The following is a 25254-nucleotide window of genomic DNA, read 5'->3' on the forward strand; positions in this document are numbered from 1 at the left end:
CATAGAGCTGCCTGTGCTTCTGTTGCTATTCAGAGCACATAACATCATTCACAACAACCAGCGCCACTTGCTTCTGAACCAAATACTTATACTCAGTGCTTTTTTTCTGGGGGGATGAATACCCCTAAACATTTTGCGAATCTAAGTTTGGCCTCACTGAGGGGCAGTATTTCAATATGAGTAGGAAAATGAGAGTACCCCTAAACATTTTTTTTGGGGGGGGGGGAGCACTGTTTATACTAGATGGATTCGATGCATGTCTACTTGGAAGGAAGTTCCACTTAAATCCATGCAACTTACTCCCAAGGGTGCATAGGATCCTAGTCTTAAGTTTGTCTTCCAGGGCGACATTTCTGGGGTGCTTCCCAGTCTCTCTCTACCTTTTTGGTTGTTGATCTCATCGGGGTGGCCGGAGGAAAAGTGGAGTTCTCAAGATAGGAGGAGATACGATTAGGTGCTCGCTCCGCAGCCTGTGAGATGAGCAGAAGCAAGAGAGAAAAGAAGAGGACACAGTGGTGGTGAAGAGGCATTACTCAGGATGGAAGGAGGAGCGAGGTGGTGGTTTGCAGGAAAAGTGACCGGCTTCCTTACTGAGAGGAAGGAGCTCAGAATTTGAAAGCAAACCACACTTTGGAAGGAAGCAGGAGTCTATAATGGATTTGCAAGGTCACCAAACTCAGGGCTGCATAACCTCGATCAGATAGACCAAACCAATGCTTATATGCAACTCAAACAGGACTACGTCCCACACACAAGGGGAGAGCACGTTCAAGAAGAGCAATAAACACCAAGTGTAATCAACCTGTTGCCCTGGCAGGATGAGTACTTGTTGCACAGAGGAAGAGCAGGAGGGTTCATGGGGTGCTTTTAAGTAAAGACCCAGGCCTCCACTCCTGCCTGCCTCTTTAGTGGTGCACTACTGTCCAGTTCAGTAGATTAGAAGGCAAACGTACAGCAAATATATGGAGAGCGCTTGCTTATAGCTATAGGATGCGTTCTCATCATAGCAGCTATTTTTTCTTAAGCAGTGTAACTATCAGCAGTTAGGCGAGACCGGTACCTGCAGTCCACAAAGCTGCCATTAGATGACACTGTTGCAGAGAGAAAGACAATTGCCCAATTTAGAGAACTCTGATAAGGAAAATACAGTGATACCTTGGTTTACAACTATAATCGATTCCGGAGGTCCGGTTGTAACCCAAGGCGTGCTTTCGTCAATGGGGCCTCCAATAAAAAAAAAGGGTTGCAATCCAAAAAAAAAAAAAAAAGGTTGTAATAAAAAAAAAAAGGGACACACACTTCAGTGTTTTACATGGTTGTAATCCAAAACAATTGCAAACCAAGGTAACACTGTACCTAACACACCCTGTATTGAGAATGCTACATAAAATCACACGAGTTATGGTTTCTTCCCAATAATATTCACTGACCGCCAAGGGTAGGGTAGGGTAGGATAGGATAGAATAGGATAGGTGGGAGAGATGCATCTTTCCCATGTAACAGGAGTGTCCAACATCCAGCGCACATTAACAATTTCACAGAGAAGCATAATACCGGCCATATGTTTGCTGCGCATGGTGGAGGAAGCAGCTGTGGAAGCCAAGAAACTGCCTAATTTCACTGTGCAGAAGGACTTTGGAAGGTGGGTATTATATGGACGCAGAGAGAACCTTGGAAACCTTGAACCTCACATATGCTTAGGCTGAAAGCTCAAAAAAGCTAGGGAGCAAACAATCCACGCTACTGTTTCCTTAAAACAAAAAGACACTTAAAAAAATTATCTATCACAATTTTGCTTCTGTCTTTCCTCAGGGATCTCTAGGCAGCATACATGGGGTTAACCCCTGTTCATTCTCATGCATCATCCTGTGGCACGTTAGGTTGTGAGGTGGAGACTGGTTCAAGGATATCCTGGAAACTTTATAATTGCTGACAGGGTGTTTTTTTAACTGAAATCCCCTTAGTCCAGCTTCCGCAATCTCTGCACTGTACCACAACGGCTCCTCCCACTCTCCCTTCCCGCTTTGAAGTGTGGCCCCTGGCAAGCAGCAATTCCTGCGTCAATAGTTTAGTCGCTGCTTTGGCCCAAATTACACCTGCAAACCAAGCCAGTCATTCTTCTGCATGCGTGATCCACCTGCCGTCTTCCCCTGCCCCTTCTGCCTTCCAGGCAGGGTTACCAAATGTCAAGTGCAAAGAGGCCTGCCAACTGTGATCCATCATGGAAGGGAAACCAAAGCCTGAAGAGAATGCAGGTGGCATTTATAAAATAATCCATAAAGGAGATTTCACGACAGCCCTGCCCAGGAAGAAGCAGAGGAGGAGGTGAGGTGCTGCCCAGTCTCCTAACTGCACCCTGGGTGTCAGACAGCATTATATCTGAGCTGCTTTCAAACGCTCTTCCAAACTGCTTTCAGCGAGCGCAAAAGGGTCAGTTGCGTGAGGAAAATAAATAAAACCTTGCACAGACCTTTGCAAACAAACCTCTCCCCTGACATTACCAAACCTCAGATGACGGAAGGCTACCGATATCAAAACTATGCTTCCCATGTCAGGCAGTGCAACCTTCATTGTACCACCTCATAACGCTGGGACTACGTCTCTAAAACCTAATACTGCCTTGGGCTCTTTTGGGGGGAAGGGTGGAATATAAAGAGAATAAATAACAATTCATATTAATAACAATCAGCGCTTTGGGGCAGAAAATGAAGTGCCAGTACTCCTATTTCGATCAAAGTGTCGTGGGTACCAGCACAAAATGGCTGCCATGGGGACTGAGAGACAGAGAGCTGGAGGTGAGTTCTGTCACAAAAAGGCACGAATAATAATACAGTCTAACCTCGGCTGTCGAACATAATCCGTTCCGGAAGCCCGTTCAGCTTCCAAAATGTTCGACAACCGAGGCGTGGCTTCCGATTGGCTGCAAGAGCTTCCTGAACTCAAGCGGAAGCCGTGGCGGATGTTCGACTTCCGAAAAACGTTCGGAAACCGGAACATTTACTTCTGTGATTTCGGTGTTTGGGAGCCAAAATGTTCCAAAACAGAGGCATTTGGGAATTTCAAAGGTCAGTCCAAGAAGGCAGCTTTTATTTTCATTTTTTCATGAAAAACATGTCCCCTGATGCCCAGTGTGGTGCTCAACAGCCCCCCCCCCCAACTCAAGCCTTCTGGGAAAACATTACTCTTTACCCCAACGCAGGCATTAATGGCAGGCACCCTCTGGTGAGCAAGTCAAGGAGAGGAGCAAGGGGTCGGAGCACCAAGGGGAGAGGAGGGGAAAGGCAAAGGCACCTGCTTCAGATCCATGCTGGAGTTCGGATGATTCCTACGAAGCACAGACTTTGGGCCTCCGGGGGCATATGCTGAGTTGACCCAGGAGTGAGAGCGGTCAATCCCCTAGGTAGCGTGCAAGAGAAGAGCAGGAAAGGAAAAACAATCAGAACCAAGAAACCAAGGGTAAAGAACCACAACCATTGCTGCTGTGATCGCAGAGAAGGAGGAGGAGGGGGAGGAGCCTTAGTTAAACCAGGGCCTGCAATTTCCATGCAAGTGACCAAAGGAATGCACACAAAGCATCATAATGCATTAGAAGCCCAGGTTTTCCATTGCCACAAAGCCCATTGACTTGGGGAGTTGTGTGCCATATGGTTTAACGGTCACAGAGTGGGGCACCAATTTGTAGGAAAGACAGGGAAGAAGGACAAATAATAGGAGAGGACATGGCATGAATCACCTGTAAGGGTCTATTCCCAGGGTTCCCAACGTGGGGCACACACCCCACAGGGGGGACATTTGATTTTTAAGGGGGGGCAATTCGAAAATGAGTTATTAACAGTGGTTTTTTTTGCATTTCATATGGTTCTAGGGGCCTCAGAGACAGTATATAAATATATATTGTGACATACAGTGGTACCCCGCAAGACGAATGCCTCGCAAGACGAAAAACTCGCTAGATGAAAGAGTTTTCCGTTTTTTGAGTCGTTCCGCAAGACGAATTTCCCTATGGACTTGCTTCGCAAGACGAAACGTCTTGCAAGTTCTTGCAAGTTGTTTTTCCTTTTTCTTAAAGCCGCTAAGCCGTTAATAGCCGCTAAGCCGTTAATGGCAGTGATCACCCTCCAATGTTTCAAAACAGCGAAAGTATTATTTCAGGCAATTGTTCTTCAGAGCAAAGAATTAGGATTAGTGGCAGGGTGGTACAAGTTGGTGCTGGGCCCAGGAGGGTGGCGCTTGGGCAGTCATGGCAAAGCTCCCTGTTGCAATGACTACTGGGGTCTTATTTATGTGATTATTAAAATGCCAGATGTATACAGATAGTTTTTGACCAGTGGGAAACCTCTGGCCCTGTTAGGATATAGTTCAATTCCACCTTAAAAGGGTCAGGAATGATTGTTGTGTATCACATGCCTGTTTACTCCCAGCACTGTCTGCTGGGAACTTCTGTTTGTATATAGCTTTTGTATTCCAGCTGTTTTCCTGGACACGGAGGCAAGCAGCCATGTTTTTCCTTTGTTCTGAACTACGTTGAATAAAGCTGTAAATATGCTCTGTCTGCATCTTTCGTTGTGGAGACTCTGTTGAAAGGGTGTGCACGGGTCTTGGAATGTCTCTGAGGCTCGTGTCGCTAACTGACTGATGCTGTTCCATGGGAGACTGGTGATCGTCCGGAGACAACTGGGGGCCTGCCTGATGCCTCCGTCTCCCAGGGAGTATCCCAACCGGGCCTCCCCACTTGGCCCATGAGGCTGTTTCAGTCAAACTGCCTTCACCTGCCCTACATCTCATGTCACCTCCACCTGAAGTCATAAATGACATCTGGCCTGAGGCAGAAAAAGATGGCGTTTGCAAGCACCCATAAAATCCTGCACCTGCAAACCACCTTTAATTACTGGGGCTTTCAATTAAATGTGTCTTTGCCTGCGTGGTTTGATTTCGAACCATGTAGGCAAAAAAAAAAAGGGGGGGGGTTACTTGACATCACTGTGCCATCTGGTGACTGACACATAAGCTGTCCCGCTCCTCTATCAAACCTGGTCGATGGAGGGTGGGGGAGATAAGGCTCTGATCCAAGGGATGGATCCAGCTTCACATCTTTGTGGTATATTCACCCAGTGCTTTTCAAGCTGCTGCTTTTGACCTTTAAAGCCCTTCACGGCCTAGGACCCTCGTACCTACGGGACCGCCTCTCCTGGTATGCCCCACGGAGAGCCTCAAGGTCCATAAATAACAACACCCTAGTGGTCCCGGGCCCTGAGGAAGTTAGATTGGCTTCAACCAGAGCCAGGGCCTTTTCAACTCTGGCTCCGGCCTGGTGGAACGCTCTGCCTCATGAGACCAGGGCCCTGCAGGATCTGATTTCTTTCTGCAGGGCCTGTAAGACAGAGTTGTTCCGCCTGGCCTTTGGCTTGGAGCCAATTTGATTCCCTCGCTCCCTCTCTTTCTTTTTTCTTTTCCTTCTCCTCCTGCAATGAGGCTACATTTTAATATTTTAATGTTCCATTATTTTAATGTTGTATTTTACTTTTGTTTTTAAGTTGTAATCATTCATCTTGTTTTTATTATTGCTTGTAAGCCGCTCTGAGCCCAGCCTTGGATGGGGAGGGTGGGGTATAAATAAAAAATTATTATTATTATTATTATTATTATTAGATGCTCGGACAACTTTGGGACTCCCTCCCTGGAGAAGCTAGACTGGCTTCCTCCTTGTCCTTCTGCCAACAGGTAAAGACTTTCTTATTCCAAGAGGCTTTTGGGAACTGACTGCTTTTGATGAAAGGGTGGTGCTGTCGTGTTTTTATTGCAACTCTTTGTATGATTTTTAACTGATCTTTTATACCTATATATAGTTTTAATTCTATCATTTTGGGGTTTTTTCTTCTTCTGTGTTTTTAGCTGTTCTTATTCTATCTGTAAGCCACCTTGAGCCCCCATCAGGGGGAAAGGTTAAGTATAAAGAAATTAACAACAAGAACCCTCAGCAGCGCTTACCTTGCTGCCAACAATCTTCTGAACCTCTTCATCTGGGGAGTTTGGTGTGGTGGTCAGGTCAGGGTTGCTGTTGCTGATGCTTTTGGAGCGAGAGAGATTCAGGCTGACAGGGCGCCCAGTTGTGCGGGACAAGGTGGCATACTGGATGGGGCCACTGTGGGGTGGCATTCCAGCCTCTGTAAAACACAAACACACACAAACCACTAGGTTAAGTCAAAGGACAGACGGGCATACTGGGGTGGGAAGAATGCTATTGAGGGATGACACCTCCAGCAGTCACAAATAGGCCACCGCTTCCTATGGCCATGAGAAGACGATACGCTGCCACTGTGTCCCAATTTACCCTCCATTCTTTTATCCTTGGATGCCTCCTCCCTGCACCAGAATGGAGCATCTCAAGCAAACAGTCCTTCTGGCTCAGCCAGAGGGCGTGATCTGGCCGGGACAAACTTCTGTGCTCCAGAATTGCTTCCCCCATAGGATCTGGGATACCTTCTTTTCAATCCTTGTTTTTCCTCCATGTTCCGGTGGAATGGCCATGTTTCGTTGTTGGGTTTTATTAGTTGGTGCATCTTCCTAAGCTGTAGCACTTTCTGTCCTCAACTCCCTAATATCCCTATGGAGGTTTAAGGCTCTACAAGTCCTGCCTTTCCTGGTGGGTACCGTCAGTTGCCCATAAATCAGGCATAGGGAAACTCCGGCCCTCCAGATGTTTTGGGACTACAATTCCCATCATCCCTAGCTAACAGGACCAGTGGTCAGGGATGATGGGAATTGTAGTCTCAAAACATCTGGAGGACTGGGGTTTGCCAACACCTGCCATAAATGGATATCCTCCTCTCTCCAGCAGAGCAGAAGAAACCTTCACTGTCTTTTGGCAAGCCCTAATAATCTTTTCCACCCTTTTTGAGGGTAGACCATCACCCAAATTTCTGAGTCGCTTTCCTCAAAAACGAGGACGATCCTGCCTCTCTGCATACCAGAGACCACTGAAGAGCAAGTAGCTGTGTTTAGTCCACTCCTTTTTCTGTAAGGCCAATAGTCTGGTTTCCCATCCCCACTGCCTTGTTCCTGGCACAGAGCTGCCACTGAACGCCAAAGGCAGAATGTAAAAGAGTCACTGCTAGGATGAAAATGTGCAGGGAGTGTTTACACTGAGAAGAAAATCCAGGGGCCTGGTGAAGGAAGCTCAGAACATCGGTGGCTGCCCAGCTCCCTTGCTCTTTGGTGCCAGATCTAATCTGCGCTTTTAACTGCCAGGCATGGTGCCAAAAGAAGGGGGAAACAGAAATTCCCAACCCTTGCAGCTAGAAAAGTTAGAGGATGAGGAAGTCTTGAGATTTTTCTATTTTTGTCCCCCAAGAGACTTTTGATAGTACTGCAGTCCATGGAGGACAAACACCGAATGATCCCCCTTCCCCTGGCCCCTGGGAGTCTGGGTTTTCCAGTGCTGGGTGGAAGGAGCCAGCTCATAACTGGATGCTGTCTCCCTTCTGGGTGAGAAACATGCACAAGGGAGAATCTCAGTCCTCTCCAATGATGACAGAATTGAGATTAAGGAGGATGTGTTCACCACCCGTCACAGTGTGTTGGCTGAACAGGAAGGGCTGCTAGCTGGGAAGAGGAACTGCCTTCAGTGCCCTGTGCAATGGCCTTCACATGTATGACCATGGATGTGGGGAAGGACCAAAGTCTCTCTTCCCCTCACCAGAGCAAGCCTGTTTCGAAGCAAGTGGACTTTCCTTCACCAATTTCAATATGTGCCACGTCTTTCCCACCATCTCCTGCAAACCGCAACCAATAATCTCCCCTTATGCATCTCACTAAGAGTGTTACTATGACGTCATTTCACTATCAGAACTTCTTGATGATGGCTGGGGATGGAAGGGAAGTGATTGGTCCTCTTTTTCCAAGGGGGGGGGGTGCTCTAAAAACCTCCTCCATCATATATATACATTCACTACCACCAATAAAGCTCATTCCTCTCACCCCACCCCTGTCAAGAATACAAAGAGAATGAAGATCTCGTGATACTGTTAATATTGGCTGAGAGTACCATATTTCACTGCATAATGGTCACATGATTAATGATGATTTTTCTTTTCAAAAAAGCAGGGTGCAACTATTATGCAGTGGCGACCATTACGCAGTGAAATGCGGTAAATGCATAGCTTAGCTTAGGTCTCTAACCCGGTCCTGCAGGCCCCACACAGAGAAGCAGGAGGCCAGCTGCACAGGTGCTGTTGTGGGCATGCACCCTTCTGCCACTCAGGCAGTTACCAGGCGCTGGGCACATCCACAGGTCCCAGCTGCCCGCCTCCAGGCAGGACCTTGCTGCTGTTGCATTTCTCCTCCATCGCTGGCTCTCAAGCCAGGCCTCCCCGCTTGCCACCGCCTTTGCTCCCCGTGCAAAACTGCCTCAACCTCCACCGGCTGAGGGCTGACTTGGCCAACAGGCAAGTCCCGCAGACAAGCCTGGGCCCGCAGCGGAACAGAAAGAGGGTGGGAAACAGCTGTGCCAAGAGCTATTCCATTTACAAAAGCAGGGAAATGCCGTTGAGCAAAACAAAACACTTCAGAGCAAAACAAAACGTCCCACTGACACCCCCTGTGACTATTATGCGGGGAATGCTCTGGAGACTTATTTTAGGGTCCGAAAAAAGGGGGTGCAACTATTACATGGAGGCGGGGAGAGAGCTGATATGCATTGAGACTAGTAGGGTTGGAGGTCAACAGTAAGTGGAGTCAATGATGGGTGAAGCCATCTAACTCCAAGTCTCCATCCTGCTCCCTATTGAGCTCTACAAAGGAGGCACTGAAACAAAGGAGGAAGAAGCTGAGAGCCAGCTGGTTGTAAGTTGGGGGTTGGCTGGGGGAAGAATTGAGGGTAGCACCCCATTTGCCCTAATGGACTAACTTCCAATGTACTAAGCCAGGGGTTGGGAAACTATGGCTCCTGGGCCAGATCAGGCCCACCTGAGTCCGGCCCGCACCGCAAAGTGGGAACCTGCCGCGAAACCAAGACTCCCAGCAATGTCATCGAGAGGAAGAGGCCAACCGGTGGCGGCTCTGCCACTCAAACGCCGTGCCTGGTTTACCTCAGCGGCGTTTGGCAGAGACGTTCCCGCGCCGTGCTGAGGTAAACCAGGCGCTGTATTTGATTGGCAGAGCCGCCATCGCTCGGCCTCTTCCTCCCACCTTTGCCACCCAGGTGCTCCTATGGGCCAGAGAGCAGAGTGGACGAGCTTGCTCCGCCTATCCACAAGAAGCAGCAGCAGTGGTGGTGGTGGCAGCAGCTTCTGGGAAGGTAAACACAGCGACTGGGGCGGGGGAGTGGGGAGGACTACTTGCCCCCCTCTCCTCTTCTTCCAGCCCCCCCCCCCCCGTGCTGCTTCTCCGGCCCACCACAAGGTCTGAGGGACAGTGGACCGGCCCACTACTAAAAAATTTGCCGACCCCTGCCCTCAGCACATCAGCCTGAACTTCCTGTGCTCCATTTTGGGCTATGCACTCTGTCCCTAAAAGCTACTAGTCTACTGCTATGACTCATCCGCTTCAATTGGCCTTAAATTATTCAGAAGTCCCATCTGTCCCACGTATGACCTTTCCTGGGAGGAAACTCATGGAGCCAAGTTAGGCACCTCCCTGAACATGCCCATCTATCCCTTAGGCGCAGGCAACCTGCTGACTAATTTCATGGCGATAGAGGGAGGAGGAGAATAAGTGGAAGGAAAGAGATGGTAGACAGAGAAGGAAGGAGCACTGCTCATTTTTGCCTCTCGACTCCAAGACTGCAAACATCTCACAGTGTCAGCTGGGTGCCAATCAAATCAGGCCACTGTTTTCCTTGGGACAGAAACACACTGCTATCAGCACAAGGAGCTGGGCATCTGTCATAACTCTGGAGCGCCTGGGTTGCAGACCAGGGAAAATGGCACTCAAGGCAACATGAATGACAGCCAGGCACTTGCTCCTACCCCTCCTCCTTCACACACATGGAACTAAACACTCCGTGCTATACCTGGTAAGCCTGGCTCTGCCACAGGCAGACGGAAAACGTAGAAGATGTAAGAGGCCAGCAGATGGTTGTGGCCATGCTGGTCCTGGCTGCTGTCAAGGTTCTTGTGGATCTGGTTCACCATCACGGCAATGGCTTCAAAGGCAGCACGGCCCAGGTTCACTGAGAAAATGGGGAGATGTGTGGACTCGTGTTAATGACCAAAAAGTGGCTCAAAACACCAAACACTGGAACAGAAAGGGCAAGCAAAGGTTAGATGGTTTTCAGCAAACAAGAAGGATGAAAGGCTGCTTGATCTTGGGAATTCATAGTGTGTTAGGGCGTGCATAAATTTGGAAAAAAGGAGCAAATGCGGGCTTTTTTATTGCCCAGTTTGCAAGGTCTACCACTTGTGGTTCTTCCTCCCCATCTGTAGCTCCTCATTTCAAGGAGCTAACAAATGCACAGGCTGCTGAAAACTAAAAACCAAAAGAAAACACTTCCCTACGTTTAACCTGGAAAGAAGGTTGACCTTGTGCCAAAAATGTAGTGAATGTGTTTCCAAAAAATTATGTTTTCCTTCAGAAATCCTTACATAGAAAGATGCAGCTGTAGCTAAAATTAGGCGCAGAAGAATACAGATACAAATGGGACTTTGGTCTTCTTTATTGCTGTGTGCTGTACTTTAGAAGAAGAAAGGCACATCGTAAATCTTTCTCACTCACTGCCTCCAACATCTGCTTGAAAGCATGATGTGGGGTGGGGTGGGAAACATCAGGAGGGCTTCTTGACCCTGAAAGAAAAGACCTCTCCCCTTCCCATGAGTTCTCAGTTTTTGGCAGTTTTTGGTGAGGGGAAAACAACAAAACACATTGTCCCTAGCAAAAGGCAGATCTTTCAGAGAAGTGAATTTAATTGTGACAGCAACACTGGCAATCACGTAAATGGAAAAGTAATAAGCAACTGTCAGTACAGTCATACCTCGGGTTGAATGTGCTTCAGGTTGAGCACTTTCGGGTTGCGCTCCATGGCAACCCGGAAGTAATGGAGCACATTACTTCTGGGTTTCGCCGCTCGCGCATGCACAAACGCTCAAAACGCATGCGAGGAAGTGGCAAAACGCGACATGCGCATGCACAGACATGCCATCGCGTCTTACGTTCCATTCAGGATGCGAACGGGGCTCCAGAATGGATCCCGTTCACATCCCGAGGTACCACTGTAGATGAATGGTTAAAACAACTGTGATACTGAAATGCCCCAAACATAACAGCCCTCCACTTTTATATTAAGAAAGGAGTTTTGTTCAAAAGTCGTCTCTTTTTTCCTGGGGAACCCCACCCAAATTTAACCAAATGAATGGTGCGCTCTTATATTTATGACTTGTTTTATGTGTATTTCTTTTTCATTCGACTCTTCCCAACCTGCGAGCTGACTCATTTTAACACACACCCTTCTACTTCCAGAGTTATGAAGCCGGGATTCTATCACAACGCATGTTTCCCTTACCCTATCCTTGGAGTAAGTGATGCCAGTATGGAAAACCCTGTCTCTTACCATAAGACTGTGCAAAATGTGAGAATGCTTCAATTTCAGGTTTTGAAGACCCTTTGTGAAGCATCCCAGATGCTCAACCAAAGAACTCAATATGGCCCAGACAATGGTAACCATGGGACAGGGAGTGGAATAGGAGGAGAAGCACAGCACTCACCAATCTGCCCTGCGATAACAGGTGGGTACACAATGAGTTGGATGAGCTTGTTGAGAATCTGGTGGCTAAAGACAACCAGGGACTCCAAGCTAGCCACCCGTAGGTTGCCCACACTGGATTTCAGCTCAGAATCCATGTTGTTTTCTGTGAGGATTACGTCTTTTAGGCGGAAGGGGAAAGTGTATTCTTCCAGCACATGGATCAAGGTGAAGAACTTGTCCAGAAATGGGTCCTGCCAGGATAAAGGATAAGAAAACTATGGTGTAACTTAGGGTTCAAAGCATCTCTTAAATGTGGAGTGTCCTTTATTCATTTCAGCATCAATGGAAGAACAGATATGTGCTATCTCAAGAATCCTTTGCATGTCTTTGATAATTTCTCTTGGAAAGATTAAGGATTGCCAAATTGAACCAAACTGATGTTCAGTCTAGCTCAGTATCCTAAACCCCAGAGAGGTAAATGGCTCAGATGTATGTTCTCCCAACATGCATTGCTTTGATGAAGTAACCAAGAAAACCCCATTTTTCTCTCTGAGATGCTCCTTGATTTTTCCAAACTGAAAAATAAGGCAACTGTTTTTGAGCTTTTAAAAAAACATTGCAAACAGCTTTCCATAAGCATGATGCTAGAAAGTGAGCTAGCATCAGGCTTTAATTTAGTTCGAGGCTTGGAGACAGGACAGTTGATGCAGGAGCAAAAATCCCAGCTGGCATGCAAGAACATGGCTCAACTGAGTCTTGCTTCTACTTGGCTCTACATTCCTTTCCTTGCAACATGAAAACCTCACCACCTCCTCTCACCTGAGTATGGACAGAAGACACTGCCAGCACCTCCACATTGAAGACCCCCTTGTGGTTATCCACCCACTTCATGCCAGGCAGCTGTACCTACAAAGAAGCAATGGGGATAAAATATAATGCCACTAAAGGGTGTCTGCAAAGGACTGAGAGAAGAAGGAAAGCTGGAGATGAAGCAGCAAGGAAAAGAAGAAGAGAACATTCCCCACTTCAGCATAAGCAAGGAGAAGCCCTTCAAGGGACTCTCCTTTCCCCCAGGCTACTTACAACAGCCGCTACTTACATCAGGGGTGAGTACTGAGTAGCTGGGAGGAGGCTTGTCAACAGACACAGGCAGGCAAAATTGTCCTGTTCTCAGCCGGCCATGTTGCATGAGGGGGATCCACTGGAGAGAGAGAGAAAAGGCCTGAGTGAGTCCTAGCAGGATGACATGTCTTCCCTTGTCAGTCCTTCACCTGCCCCTCCCTGCCCACAGACTGCCTTTACTGAGCAGGGGACAGCAGCAAATCAAATCTTGCCCGCTGAGAAGGAAGATTTGTTACTGTACCCCACCTTGTAAATCTTCAGTACTTAAGGTGGATGGAAGGACAGGAATCCCCCACAGGAGATGGAAGGGCACTCTCTGTGTCCAGGGCAGCTGTCTACCAGCTCCATCTGGTATGCAGGCTGAGACGCTACCTGCCCGCAGACTGTCTCGCATGCTCTGATTATCTGCCACTTGGACTACTGTAATGCGCTCTATGTGGGGCTACCTTTGAAGATGACCCGGAAACTACAATTAATCCAGAATGCGGCAGCTAGGCTGGGGACTGGGAGTGGCCACCAAGACCACGTAACATCAGTCCTGAAAGACCTACATTGACTACCAGTGCGTTTCCGAGCACAATTCAAAGTGTTGGTGCTGACCTTCAAAGCCCTAAAGAGCCTCAGCCCAGTATACCTGAAGGAGCGACTCCACCCCCATCGTTCAGCCTGGACACTGAGGTGAAGCTCCGAAGGCCTTCTGGCAGTTTCCTCACTGCAAGAAGCCAAGTTACAGGGCCTTCTTGGTAGTGATGCCTGCCCTGTGGAACGCCCTCCCATCAGATGTCCAGGAAATAAACAACTATCTGACTTTCAGAAGACATCTGAAGGCAGCTCTGTTTAGGTAAGTTTTTAATGTCTGGTGTTTTATCATCTTTTTAATATTCTGTTGGGTGCCGCCCAGAGTGGCTGGGGAAACCCAGTCAGATGGGCAGTGTATAAATAATAAATTTATTATTATTATTATTATTATTATTATTATTAGGCCTTCCACAGTGTCAGGATATGGGTTCATCAAAGTCTTAAAGTTACCAGAAATCTTTTGCCACCGGAGACATGGGTTTTGAACAGAGGAGCTTCTGCACATGAGCTCGGCTTCTGAGCTACAAAACGCCATGGGTTCTGAAAGCACTCACTGTGTAGCCAACTGGGGTCTCCAAAGGCGTATTTTGCTTCTGCTGACAGCTGATATGGTAAAAGGTAAAGAGCAGGTGGTGGTTGTCTGTCAGGTTGGCTGGGATCTTTAGCTTGAACTCCTCGTAAAACTCAGGGGACCTGCAGGATACAAGAGGGATGTCACAGTGGTCTACCAGGAGCCAGCACTGGCTAAGCCTCACCCACCCACAGGGGATCAACTGCTCTTGAATGCATCAGACAATTTCTAATTTCCCTGGGAAAGAAAACTGCCAGGAAGAAGATTGCACAGGAGAACAATGCTTATTTTTATGAGGCAGTTAGTTTGGGAGACCGCTGGTTCCTTATCCAGGGAGCTGTGCATCCTGATCAAAGCAGCAACTCTCCCCTCCCTGCCTCATTTGCAACAATTATCCCGTACTGCCGCCATAGTTACTTAGGACTCACTTGTTATGGTATACAACAGCTGTGTAAGCTTCTTTTGCAAAGTCACTGCAACTCGATTTCCCAAAGATGACCTGGGGTTGTTAGGAAAGGCAGAAATAGACTTAGTCAGAGACAGGGAGGCTGAAGTCCAGCAGACCACAGGGAGGGAGCCTGAGGACGCGACGGTCAAAGGGGCACCTGGAAAGGCTATGCAATTTTCAATGTTTGCTTACAAAAAAAATTACCCGGTATGTCTCAACGCTTTTCCACATTGGCTAGAGACTCACCAATGCCACTGCCCTCTCCTTAATCCCCCTGAGAAACTAAAAGGGGTGGTGGCGACAGCAGCATCTGCCACCTGAACCAGGGAGGCTACAGAAGGTGTTACTTCGGTCATTGGCTAGAATTCAGCATGGAAGGTCACCAGCTGCCCACCCTTAGCATGAAAGCACCACCCCTGGAGGCTTAGATCTGCCACAGATGTGGCTACATTTTCCCACAGATGAGGACTAGGATCTTGACCCAAGAGGGCCTCACAAGAGTAGAAACTGTGAATCGGCTTAGCAAAACTGTTCCCCCAAAACTACCGTATTTTTCGCTCTATTGGACGCAGTTTTTCCCCTCCAAAAATTGAGGGGAAATGTGTGTGCGTCCTATGGAGCGAATGCAGGCTTGTGCCATAGCCACGCGCAACCCCTCCGGCAGGGAGAGGCTGCACGGGGCTATGGCTTCTTTAGCCCTGCGCAGCGTCTCCCGGCAAGGAGAGGCTGCACGGGGCTAAAGGGGAAGGCAAAACAGCGAGCGGGATGGATCCCACTCGCTGCCTTGCCTTCTTCCATAGTTGCGCGCAACCCCTCCGGCAAGGAGAGGCTGCACGGGGCTGAAGGGGAAGGCAAAACAGCGAGCGGGATGGATCCCACTCGCTGCCTTGCCTTCTTCCATAGCTGTGCGCAACCCCTCTGGCAAGGAGAGGCTGCACGGGGCTATGGCTTCTTTAGCCCCACGCAGCCTCTCCCGGGAGGGAGAGGCTGCACGGGGCTAAAGGGGAAGGCAAAACAGCGAGCAGGATCCATCCCGCTCGCTGCTTTGGCTTGTTCCATAGCTGCGCGCAACCCCTCTGGCAGGGAGAGGTTGTGTGCAGCCTGTACGCTGCTCTTTGGGGCTGGGGGGGGGGAATATTTTTTTCTTGATTTCCGCCCCCTCAAAACTGGGTGCGCCCTATGGTCCGGTGCGCTCAATGGTGCGAAAAATACGGTATGTATAATTAAGAGAAATGGGAGAGTTCAAAATACAGAGAGGGACTGGCTAGGAGACTAAACTTTTGGGCAAAATGGCATATTGGGCTCTATGTTTTCCTTTCTTATATTCAGATGCTCCCTTGCTCCCCCACAGCACAGCCTAGATCTTTGCTCCAGAAGACCAGTGGAGCTGCAAAAGTTGTAGGGAAGCCACAGGGAGTTTGCCTCACTCACTGGCATGGCTTGGCCAGGGTCCTCTCCAGCCATGAACTGGAGCTTCACCGCGATGTTCCTCACTGAACCTTGACGGCTGCTGAAGTTCAGGCTTTGGGGATAAACATACAGCAGGTTCCTGCAAGAGAACGCGAATCTTTACAGTTCGGAGGGAGAGCGGCAGCAAATGTGTACATGGCAGAGAGACCCATAACTGATGCGATTGCCAGAACACCTTTTCCTTATCTGCAAAAGAAATCCATGTACACCTGCTGGGAATCAGTTGCACTCAAAGATTAAGGAACCACTTAGTAGGGATTTTCACAGGCTCTGCAGATATCTTAAAATGTGTTGTGTTCAGTTTCAGCCCACCAACAGCTCCTACTCCATTTACTGCCCCTCTGGTCTCCCATTCCCCGCCTGCAGTTGGTCAGAGTTCCATATGCACAGAGCATGCTCAGTCCACACCAAACTGTCTTGGATCCTTTCTCCTCCCCGCCTCCACCACTTAGTTTACTCCTAATTATTTTTGCATTTCTGCAACTTGTCTCATGTCTCCCTTTTGCGAACGAGCAGTGCCCTTTTGGCTACAGAATGATCCACATTCCGAGACTGAGTTTGCAATGAGAACATAGGATCCTGCGCAGCTCACCATCGTGCAGAGAGTAAGTGTTTGCATGGAGCGGGGGATGAGAACACAGAAATGGCAAGAGATGCAGCATAAAGGTAAAAGAGCAGGAGACCTTTGGAGCATCAAGTCTTTGCATCACGCCAGTCCTTCATGCCACCCTCTCCAAGAGGCAGCAGATTACATAATGTTGCTCCATCCCACAGCCCAGCCAGGATAAACATAGCCAGCATTTGGACAGACACGCCACCTTCCCCTCCCCGCAACCTCTTGCAACCCTTAAGAGGTGCCAGAATCCAAAGTTAGCCTTTAGGTGCCTCTACACCTCTGCAATAAGCTGCCATCTGCCAGCATTGTGCAACTCTGTTGCCCCAGGTCAGAAGTTCTGCGCCCATGCTAAATGTGGGATGAGAGCCCAGGATTAAAATACTGCTGGCTCATTAAATGCTGGAGTGGGTTGCTCAGTCCAGCTCAATCATCTCTTTCCCCATCGGACCCCTCCCTCGCTTCTGCATATAAAGCGGCAGGCTTACTTCCTTCGGTTTTTCCATTGGCTTGCAAGTCACAGCCATGCTGACTTTCCTGTTCCTGAGTATCTTGCTGCCTTCTGCAGCCATGCTTGCCCCTATCCTCACAGGCCCGCAGCAGCCAGCAGCTCAGCAGGAGGTGAACATTCTTTTCTACGGGGTAATGCAGTTCGCCAGCACGCTGAGTGACCTCTACGAGTCCACGACGCAGAAGCTTGACAAGATCAGACGCAGCTCCGACTTCTACGAGCGGGGCTTGGAGGAGCTGCGTCGTCAGACCCAAAGAGCCCAGCAGAAGCAGGAAGAGATCAGAGAGATTGTTGAGGGGCTGGAGGTAACTGTGTTTAAATTATAAGACCAGGGGAAGGAGGGAAGACAGTGCCAGCCCAGATTAAAAGGCATTACACTAGAGCAAACTGGTAGCCATATTTTGTTGGTGGGACAACAGGGCCTTGACCAGCTTTATGAAATGCTGCCCCCACCCCTTGCTGATTAGACAGGCAGCTATGATCCTTTGCTTCAGATGCCTGTTGAAAACTTTTCCTTTTTAAAAAACCTCCCAGCTGAACTGTTGCTTTCAGTTTGCAGGATTTTTATTTTAAAATGAGGATTTTTATTGTGCACTGTAATTTTGCTTACTGACTGGTTTTTATATTACCGTATTGGCCTGAATATAAGCCTCACCTTTCCCCCCAAATTCCGACTGTGAAAAGTTAAAGTGCGGCTTATATTCGTGACCTGCAGCCAGGAGCACGGAGCAAACAGCGGCAGGAGTGTGGCAAAGCGGTGCCTGCCCCACATGTAGTCCCCCATCCTCTCCCCCAAGGCCTGGAAGGGAGACAGCGAGGAAGTGGAAAGGCTGCCAGCAAAACAATGCAGCTTCTCCCCCCCCCCCCCCCCAGTATGCAGCCAGGAGCAGCAAGAAATGGAGCAGCTTATATTTGGGTATTTTTACATTTCCCCCTCTCCAATTTTAAAGGTGCAGCTTATATTCCGGGTGCGGCTTATATTCAGGCCAATGCGGTATATGCTCTTGTCCACAGTTTGGATATTCTGTGTTAAGCATTTTACAATTTAAAAACAAAAACAAATGAATAATGAAACCTAGGCAGGGGCTTACACCTATAGCTCCATATTCAATCTTGTAATCTTCCAACCATACAATGTTAGTTTCCCTACCTAGTCCACACCCCCAGGGTCCCATCTTCATCAGAGAGCCCCTTTGGTCAGTCTTCCTCATCCACCATTCCTGCTCTTTCTTTGATAGGATGAGAGCCTGGCAAGATGGCAGCAGGCTCACAGCAACAAGGAAACGTTGCAGAAGATGCTTGCGGGTCAGCAGGACCTAGTGCGACAAGTGAAGGCGCTCGAAGGGATGCTGGCTGTCATGGAAGAGCGAGGTTTCCAAAATAAGGGACGGGAATTTTCTGCTTTGAAGGTAATCCGCCACCTTCTCCTCTGTAAGGTGGCACCCTAAGTCACTTGTTCTGGCCCCCTTGCTCTCCAAAATCTCTAGGGGGCTTGAAGAAGTGCCTAGACAAGTGAACTCTGAGCTAATCTGTACAGCATGAGAAGCCATCTCCATGTAGCCCCACTGATCACTACACTCAAACTTACAGATACGGTAATGAACCAACTCATGCATAGGTCAATGGACATGCACTCATATAGACAATCTTGCCCCTCACCCCTCTAGCTCTTCCATTCATAGAGGGTGCAATCATTGAATGGGCCTTCTCCATAGGAGGAGGCATCCAATTGGTAGTGAAACCACAGCTCCACCAGAGGCTTCTAGCTAGTCAGCCAGCAGCCACAGGGAACTTGCCGAGGAGGATGGTTCAGCTTAGTCAAGCAGCCACAGGGAGAGCAAAGGGGAAAGATAAAGAGGCTGCACCCCTGAAAGAAACTGGCAGTGATGGGGACTGTCTTACTCCAAATGTCCCAGTGGAGGTGGGGACTTCCTCACCACCATTTACGGATCCTAGGAGGTTGCAAGCCTCCACAATCCCGACTATGTGCAAACTCTTCGGCATGGACAGAAGAAGCCACAGTGGCCACCACCTGGCATTGCACTGCTATCAAAGGCAGCCAGAGATCATGGAACCTTCTAAGCCTTTGACAGTGTTCCATGATCAGGAGAAGCCCTACTGGAACCTCTTTGTGCCATGCAAAGCTGTTATTTGCAGCTGAGCCAATGTAATTGTGATTTCTGCGTTGTAGAAGGCTGGATTAGATGATCCTCAGGGTCCCTTCCAACTCTACAAGTCTATGATTCTGCAATAATAATTCCCATGGCCAGATGAAGTCCTGACAGAACCCCTGTGGGCTCCATGAAGCTGTCGTTTTGAGGGCTGGCTGGGTGAGAAGGAGTTAAGTTGGGAATTTGTGTTATTCAAAGCCAGATAAGAATTCGGGAGCCTTGTAACCCTTTCCTCCTCTTTGAGCCAAGCTTGATGGGGCCCCAAAGCTCACATCCAGGCCTGAGCTAGGAAAGCTTCACACCAAGCACAGCGTAACATTCCAGCTCTCTCAAAAGCAACACACAGATGCTCGAAAGCTCAGTGGCAGGATCTCATTGCTCTGAAATATCAAGCCAGATCCCAACCCGTTTTAAACTCATAAGCTTATTTTCAGCTTATCCAAATCTCTTTTAAGGTACCGTCTGCTTTAACAGCATGAACAGCAGGGAGGGGTGTGCGTGGAGAGGCAGAGAGGGTAAGGATTAGGGCTGTCCGAGCGCAGTGCATAAATAAGACTAGGCAAGAGGGGAAGTACTGTTTTGGGGGGACAGGGGTCAGGCAGGTGTGGAGGACTCCCTGGTCCTTAATGGGGTAACTGTGCCCCTGAAGGACCAGGTGCGCAGCCTGGGAGTCATTTTGGACTCCCAGCTGTCCATGGAGGCGCAGGTCAATTCTGTGTCCAGGGCAGCTGTCTACCAGCTCCATCTGGTATGCAGGCTGAGACCCTATCTGCCCACAGACTGTCTCGCCAGAGTGGTGCATGCTCTAGTTATCTCCCGCTTGGACTACTAGTGTGCACTCTATATGGGACTACCATTGAAGGTGACCTGGAAACTACAAGTAATCCAGAATGTGGCAGCTAGACTGGGGACTGGGAGTGGCCGCTGAGACCATATAACACTGGTCCTGAAAGACCTACATTGGCTCCCAATATGTTTCCAAGCACAATTCAAAGTGGTGGTGCTGACCTTCAAAGCCCTAAACGGCCTCGGCCCAGTATACCTAAAGGAGTGTCTCCACCCCCATCGTTCAGCCCAGACACTGTGGTCTAGCTCTGAGGGCCTTCTGGCGGTTCCCTCACTGCGAGAAGTGAGGTTATAGGGAACCAGGCAGAGGGCCTTCTTGGTCGTGATGCCTGCCCTGTGGAACGCCCTCCCATCAGATGTCAAGGAAATAAACAACTATCTGACTTTTAGAAGATATCTGAAGGCAGCCCTGTTTAGGGAAGTTTTTAATGTCTGATGTTTTATCGTGTTTTTAATATTCTGTTGGGAGCCGCCCAGAGTGACTGGGGAAACACAGCCAGATGGGCACGGTATAAATAATAAATTATTGTTAAGTTATAGAGGGAAACCTGCATGTAAGCAGCAGCAGCAGCAGCAGTAGTACTTCTGTCTCCTCTTGGCTCTTGATATCAACTTGTCATAAGAGCACCACACTCCTCTCTCTATTAGCACTGCTAGTAAAGTGAGAATGTTACCCCTTGCAGAAAGCATTAGTAATGGCTGCAACAGCTCTCCAGGATTGACTTCTTGGGCCAAGGAGAGTACTAGGCTGAAACTGTGACTGTATTACAACCGGAAAACATCCCTATGGCACAGTCCTGCTGAAGAGGGATCATATTCTGGCCTGGTTGTGAGGGGAAGGGGCAGAGAGAAGGCCTGGTAACTGTATGAATAGATGGCCCAGAATGGGAAGTGAATGAAGTCATGGTTTAGGAGTCCCCAGGGTTGAAAAATGAGATGAGGAATTCCCCAGGGTTGCAGACTGAGATTAAGGGGTCTAAAACATCAGAAACTGCAAGCAATGGATAAAAGAACCCCCACCTCTCGGTTAACCGATATCATCTCCCCTCAGGCACACATGCAACAACAGAATCTCACCATCTGGTCCCTGCTGAGAGCTACCCAACAGCAGCAGCAGCAAATGGCTCGGCAGACAGAACAGCTGCTCTGGATCCAAAGACTAGCAAGGCAAGAGGTGCTTCTTGGGGACATTTCATAAACAAAGATCAAGTTAGTGTGTTGCTGTGATATGGGCAGCTCCTGGCTCAAAGCTGCTGCCATTTGCTAGTTGTGGTAACCATCTTTCTGATGCAGGGCACTCATGCCAAGATCTCAGTACTGTAAAGTACCCTTACTATAGTAATGGGCGCTGTGGTCTAAACCACTGAGCCTCTTGGGCTTGCCAATCAGAAGGTCGACGGTTCAAATCCCCGCAACGGAGTGAGCTCCCGTTGCTCTGTCCCAGATCCTGCCAACCTAGCACACCAGTGCAAGCAGATAAATATGGACCGCTGTGGCAGAAAGGTAAACAGCGTTTCCATGTGCTCTGGTTTCCATCACGGTGTCCTGTTATGCCAGAAGCGGTTTAGTTGTGCTGGCCACATGACCCGGAAGCTGTCTGTGGACAAATGCCGGCTCCCTTGGTCTGAAAGTGAGATGAGCGCCGCAACCCCATCCTATAGTAATAATCATGGGAGGGTACGAGAGGAGGGAAGAAACAAGTCTGATCCACAAGACACAAAGTGCAACACACCTGCCTCTAACTTGCTAAGAAAGCAAAGACGAGGACATACGCTAAGAGCCCAGGCCTCTGGGGCCACAAATAAGGAAGTCCACTTGAGGGAATGTAGGTTTGATCTTTGAGATCCGCTTGCTTAATGCCGCCTTACTTGTCCTTGTTTCCAGATGAAGAATCACAAAGTTGTGAAGCTGAACGTGGGGGACTTGGACAGAGACACCACGGCAACATTCATGCCAAAGAGGGGATCGTGATTTTTGGAGCAGAAAACCTTCTGCTCACAGCGGCTTGGTGGCAACTATTTGCACCTGTCCTGAAACATGGCTGATTGTGTCATAGCATCCACAGGGTGGCCAGGAGGAGATCAGCAGCAGGCTAGAAGAATCATCCAGCCTCATGACGAGAACTGTCTAACACCTGCCTGACCTAATCTAAATATGTAGATCCTCACCTTCTGAAGTGAGGAACTGCGAGTCCTCCAAAGGATCTTTAGAAAAGTCGCAGTATCAGCAAAACAAGCAACATTTCTGAAAGCTACATTGCCTTACCCAAGGCTACTGACTGCTGCATCAGAGATGGATCTCATTATGCAGAGCGCATTATGTGTACACACTGAACATCTGCTTTTCAGTGTGGATGGGCATTCTGTGCTGCAATAGTGCCTTGGCTGCCAGGGCTTACCAGGAATGAGAGTACAATATTATTAGTGCTTCACCAGATCAGACACTGGAAGGAAGCCGCAACAGTTGCTGCCAAAGGACTACAGTTTTATCTACTGTGCGCCGAAAGAGATCTGGGTCATTATTCAGTATGATGACAGCGGCAGCTGAACACTTAAGGCCAGAATCTTGGTGCTGACCTCTTGACAACCCTGTGGTCATATTGCTACATAGCAACCTGCAGCCTGACAGGGGATGGGAGGAAGCTGGCAGCTTGTCACAGTTTACTTAAAATTAGTACTGAGAACTGCAAGATCAACCAAGGAGAAACTCATCCCTTTGTTCCTGAGCACACAGTTTTAAGCAGTCAACACACATTATTCACAGAGGGCTAGGATAATGAGTGGAAGTCCTGAGTGGAGTTTCCTATAAAGGGAGGCAGCTTGTTGGCAACTGAGAAAAAACAGGTTACAGATGAACTGGTGGAGAAGGAGAGGGAAGGAAAGCTGCAACCAATACCTTGTTCAACCAATATCAGTTTGCCATTGTAGCATTTGTTTCTGCCACTTCAGAATACAGAGGAATTCAGTACCACAAGGCTGAAAAGATCAGAGCTGAAAAGCATGGAATTTAAGCACCACAAAGCACACAAAACAGAGCTGCTTTTGCACCCGCTGGGCAGCAAAGCTGCTTTAAACCTACCTGTATATTGTGTGCGGTGTGTAGACTTCCTTGACTGGAAACTCCAGGATCTCCTTGGTGGGCCGGACTCGGAGGTCAGGATAGGGCAGCACATGCAGAAGTTCCGGCGACAGGCAGTAATGGGGGTTCTCCGGCACAGGAGAAATGTCGATCTTGAGCTGGGCTGTGAGGCAGAAACAACAGTGTGTGTGGGCGTGTAAGGAGAGTTTGCATACAGAAGCCAACATGACAAAACTGACAGACCTCTGAGACTGAGAATGTGTGGTAGAGGGCTGGAGAGTTCTAGGGTGCTTGCGTTTCCTGATCTCTATTATATCACAAAGAAGAATGAGCACACACACAGATTGCACAAGGAATGGAAATGGCCAACAGAAACTATGGAGAGGCCTCCTTCACCTCAAACAGAGAACAATGATGAAGGATGGTTTAAAAACTTTTAAAATAATAATAAACTATGCTGATTTGCTCTTGCTCTCATTTGACTGGATTCTGAAGCACCTACAGCTATTTCTTGTAATGACTGATCTTTCTGCCTCACTTTGGGAGGAAACTGAACACAAACCCAGACACAGACACACACACACACACACACACAGACTTTTTCTCCGCTTTCTGTTCTCAGGAACCATTTCCTGCTCTTGGCAAAAGTGGGATCTGGCCAAAGAGTTTTCTTGCTTTTGTCACAACAGACCACATGGCTACCACAATCAACACCAGCTCCAGAATTTCCCACTCCACAGAGCTCTCAACAAGAGGCAGTGCCTTGTCACAGGCTGATTTACAGGCACCCACCTTACCTGTGACTGGTCGGAGCCTTCTTAGGACAGATGATGGCCGCCTCATGTCTGCCAGGAACTTGTATAGGTCCTCATCACTGAGGCGATCACCTTCCTAGAGGTGTTTTTTTTTGGGGGGGGAGAGGAAAAGAGAAGGGGAGAGTTGAACCAGAACAGGAGAATAACATCCACCAAGACAGAGGCATTAAGACCCCTGTGAGTTCCTCAGTGGATGTGGCACTGCTCTAGCAATACTTGTTCCAATTTACTCATTAACCCTATGTATAGACTGTCCATTGCATTGCACTGCTAGGACTATTTCCAATAAGTCTAAAAACATAATACAAGGAAACACATCAAAGCATACATAGGATAAAATCCAATCTTAAACCATTACAAATGATTGTTTGAGCAGTAAAATACAAGATAAGATCTTGACACCAGACTGAAATAAAGCAATTCACCTGATGCCCTGAACTGGATTTTAACCTACATCAGAAACTCATTAACAGAGAGGCAGTATAAGCCTCTAGGGACAGGGAATTTCACGACTGGGGCACCACTACAGAGAAGGCGTTGCCAAACAAGTAGATGTGAGAGGCACCTGCGATATTCCTCAGGTTCATTTTAAGACTCTGCCAGAACGTATACTTCATTGTATACAACTTAACTTTCAAAGTCATAAATTGCAAGTCACTTGAAGGTTCTGTCAAGGATCTAAAGCTCTGTTAGAGCGTACAAGTTCTGAACATGCACTGAAGACTCTTCTGGAAAGCAGTGGCGTAGCGTGGGGATGCAGGGGGGGCCGGCCGCACCGGGCGCAACATCTGGCGGGGCGTGCTCGCACTCGCAGCTCTCTGCCCCTACCTGGCTCACTCACTCACTCTCTCTCACTGCAGTGCTGACTGTGCGAATCCGATCCAAGCCGCCGGGTCGCCGCCCACTGTGGAGGGGAGGGTGCCAGGCATGCGGTGCGGTGCGGAGAGAGAGCGAGGGACTATCTGGGGGAGGGACAGTGCAGCGGGGGGGGGGCGCAAATTACTTGCCTTGCCCCGGGTTAGGGGGCGCAAATTACTTGCCTTGCCCCGGGTGCTGACAACCCACGCTACGCCACTGGTGGAAAGTGCCTGAGAATCTTGCAGTTCTAAGAAAAGGAGGAATCCTGCAAATAAAGGCGCAGAATCCTGCTGGGCCCTGGGCTGTGACCATACCCCACCTTCAACCCATTTCCCATCATTTTATGCTGAGTGGGGGAAACAATGAAAGAAGAATCACAGCTTCTTATGAGGAAAGAGAAAATTCTCTAGCACAAACAGGTATTTGCCTGCAAATCTCTGGTCCTGTTAGCTGCACTCCTACAGATGTGAAAACCAAAAGACAGGGATATTATGA

General features: G+C 48.6%; 2 protein-coding genes across 12 annotated transcripts in view; one reads left to right on the plus strand and one right to left on the minus strand.

Moving 5' to 3' along the window:
* Nucleotides 1-25254, minus strand: part of DOCK6 (dedicator of cytokinesis 6) — a 95381-nt gene that overhangs the window by 41955 nt on the left and 28172 nt on the right. For 4 of the 10 annotated variants that reach the window (XR_014506267.1, XR_014506268.1, XM_083419237.1 and 1 more), the window contains exons 13-24: nucleotides 23884-23977; nucleotides 23087-23249; nucleotides 15829-15946; nucleotides 14378-14448; nucleotides 13933-14071; nucleotides 12777-12878; nucleotides 12497-12583; nucleotides 11697-11928; nucleotides 10010-10168; nucleotides 5989-6164; nucleotides 3292-3396; nucleotides 381-470 (exon numbers count right to left, since the gene is read on the minus strand). Coding sequence is in view for 6 of the 10 variants with exons in the window: in XM_083419237.1 (XP_083275363.1) it covers nucleotides 381-470; nucleotides 3292-3396; nucleotides 5989-6164; nucleotides 10010-10168; nucleotides 11697-11928; nucleotides 12497-12583; nucleotides 12777-12878; nucleotides 13933-14071; nucleotides 14378-14448; nucleotides 15829-15946; nucleotides 23087-23249; nucleotides 23884-23977 (1536 nt within the window). In the remaining 4 variants the exon portion in view is untranslated. The remainder of the gene's footprint in view (nucleotides 1-380; nucleotides 471-3291; nucleotides 3397-5988; nucleotides 6165-10009; nucleotides 10169-11696; nucleotides 11929-12496; nucleotides 12584-12776; nucleotides 12879-13932; nucleotides 14072-14377; nucleotides 14449-15828; nucleotides 15947-23086; nucleotides 23250-23883; nucleotides 23978-25254) is intronic. The other 6 variants (XR_014506266.1, XM_083419239.1, XM_083419238.1 and 3 more) reach the window with 2 other exon arrangements.
* LOC310667793 (uncharacterized protein) lies at nucleotides 16305-23078 on the plus strand. 2 transcript variants are annotated; one of them, XM_083420745.1, is made up of 4 exons: nucleotides 16305-17296; nucleotides 18230-18400; nucleotides 21060-21182; nucleotides 21893-23078. In XM_083420745.1, exons 1-4 carry the CDS (start codon nucleotides 17006-17008, stop codon nucleotides 21977-21979), a joined length of 672 nt encoding a protein of 223 aa, XP_083276871.1. In that variant the 5' UTR covers nucleotides 16305-17005; the 3' UTR covers nucleotides 21980-23078. The 2 variants fall into 2 exon arrangements, with proteins under 2 accessions (XP_083276871.1, XP_083276872.1); XM_083420746.1 differs by lacking the exon at nucleotides 21060-21182.

This window comes from Podarcis tiliguerta (assembly GCF_965153285.1).
Source record: "Podarcis tiliguerta genome assembly, chromosome: 17".
Lineage (NCBI taxonomy): Eukaryota > Metazoa > Chordata > Lepidosauria > Squamata > Lacertidae > Podarcis > Podarcis tiliguerta.

Bases quoted from the DNA above. Each gene is read 5' to 3' on its own strand.
- LOC310667793 (XM_083420745.1), top strand. From the start codon at position 17,006: ATGCTGACTTTCCTGTTCCTGAGTATCTTGCTGCCTTCTGCAGCCATG. The intron at 17,297-18,229 runs GTAACTGTGTTT...TTTCTTTGATAG, and splicing joins AGATTGTTGAGGGGCTGGAG to GATGAGAGCCTGGCAAGATG. The intron at 18,401-21,059 runs GTAATCCGCCAC...ATCTCCCCTCAG, and splicing joins GGGAATTTTCTGCTTTGAAG to GCACACATGCAACAACAGAA.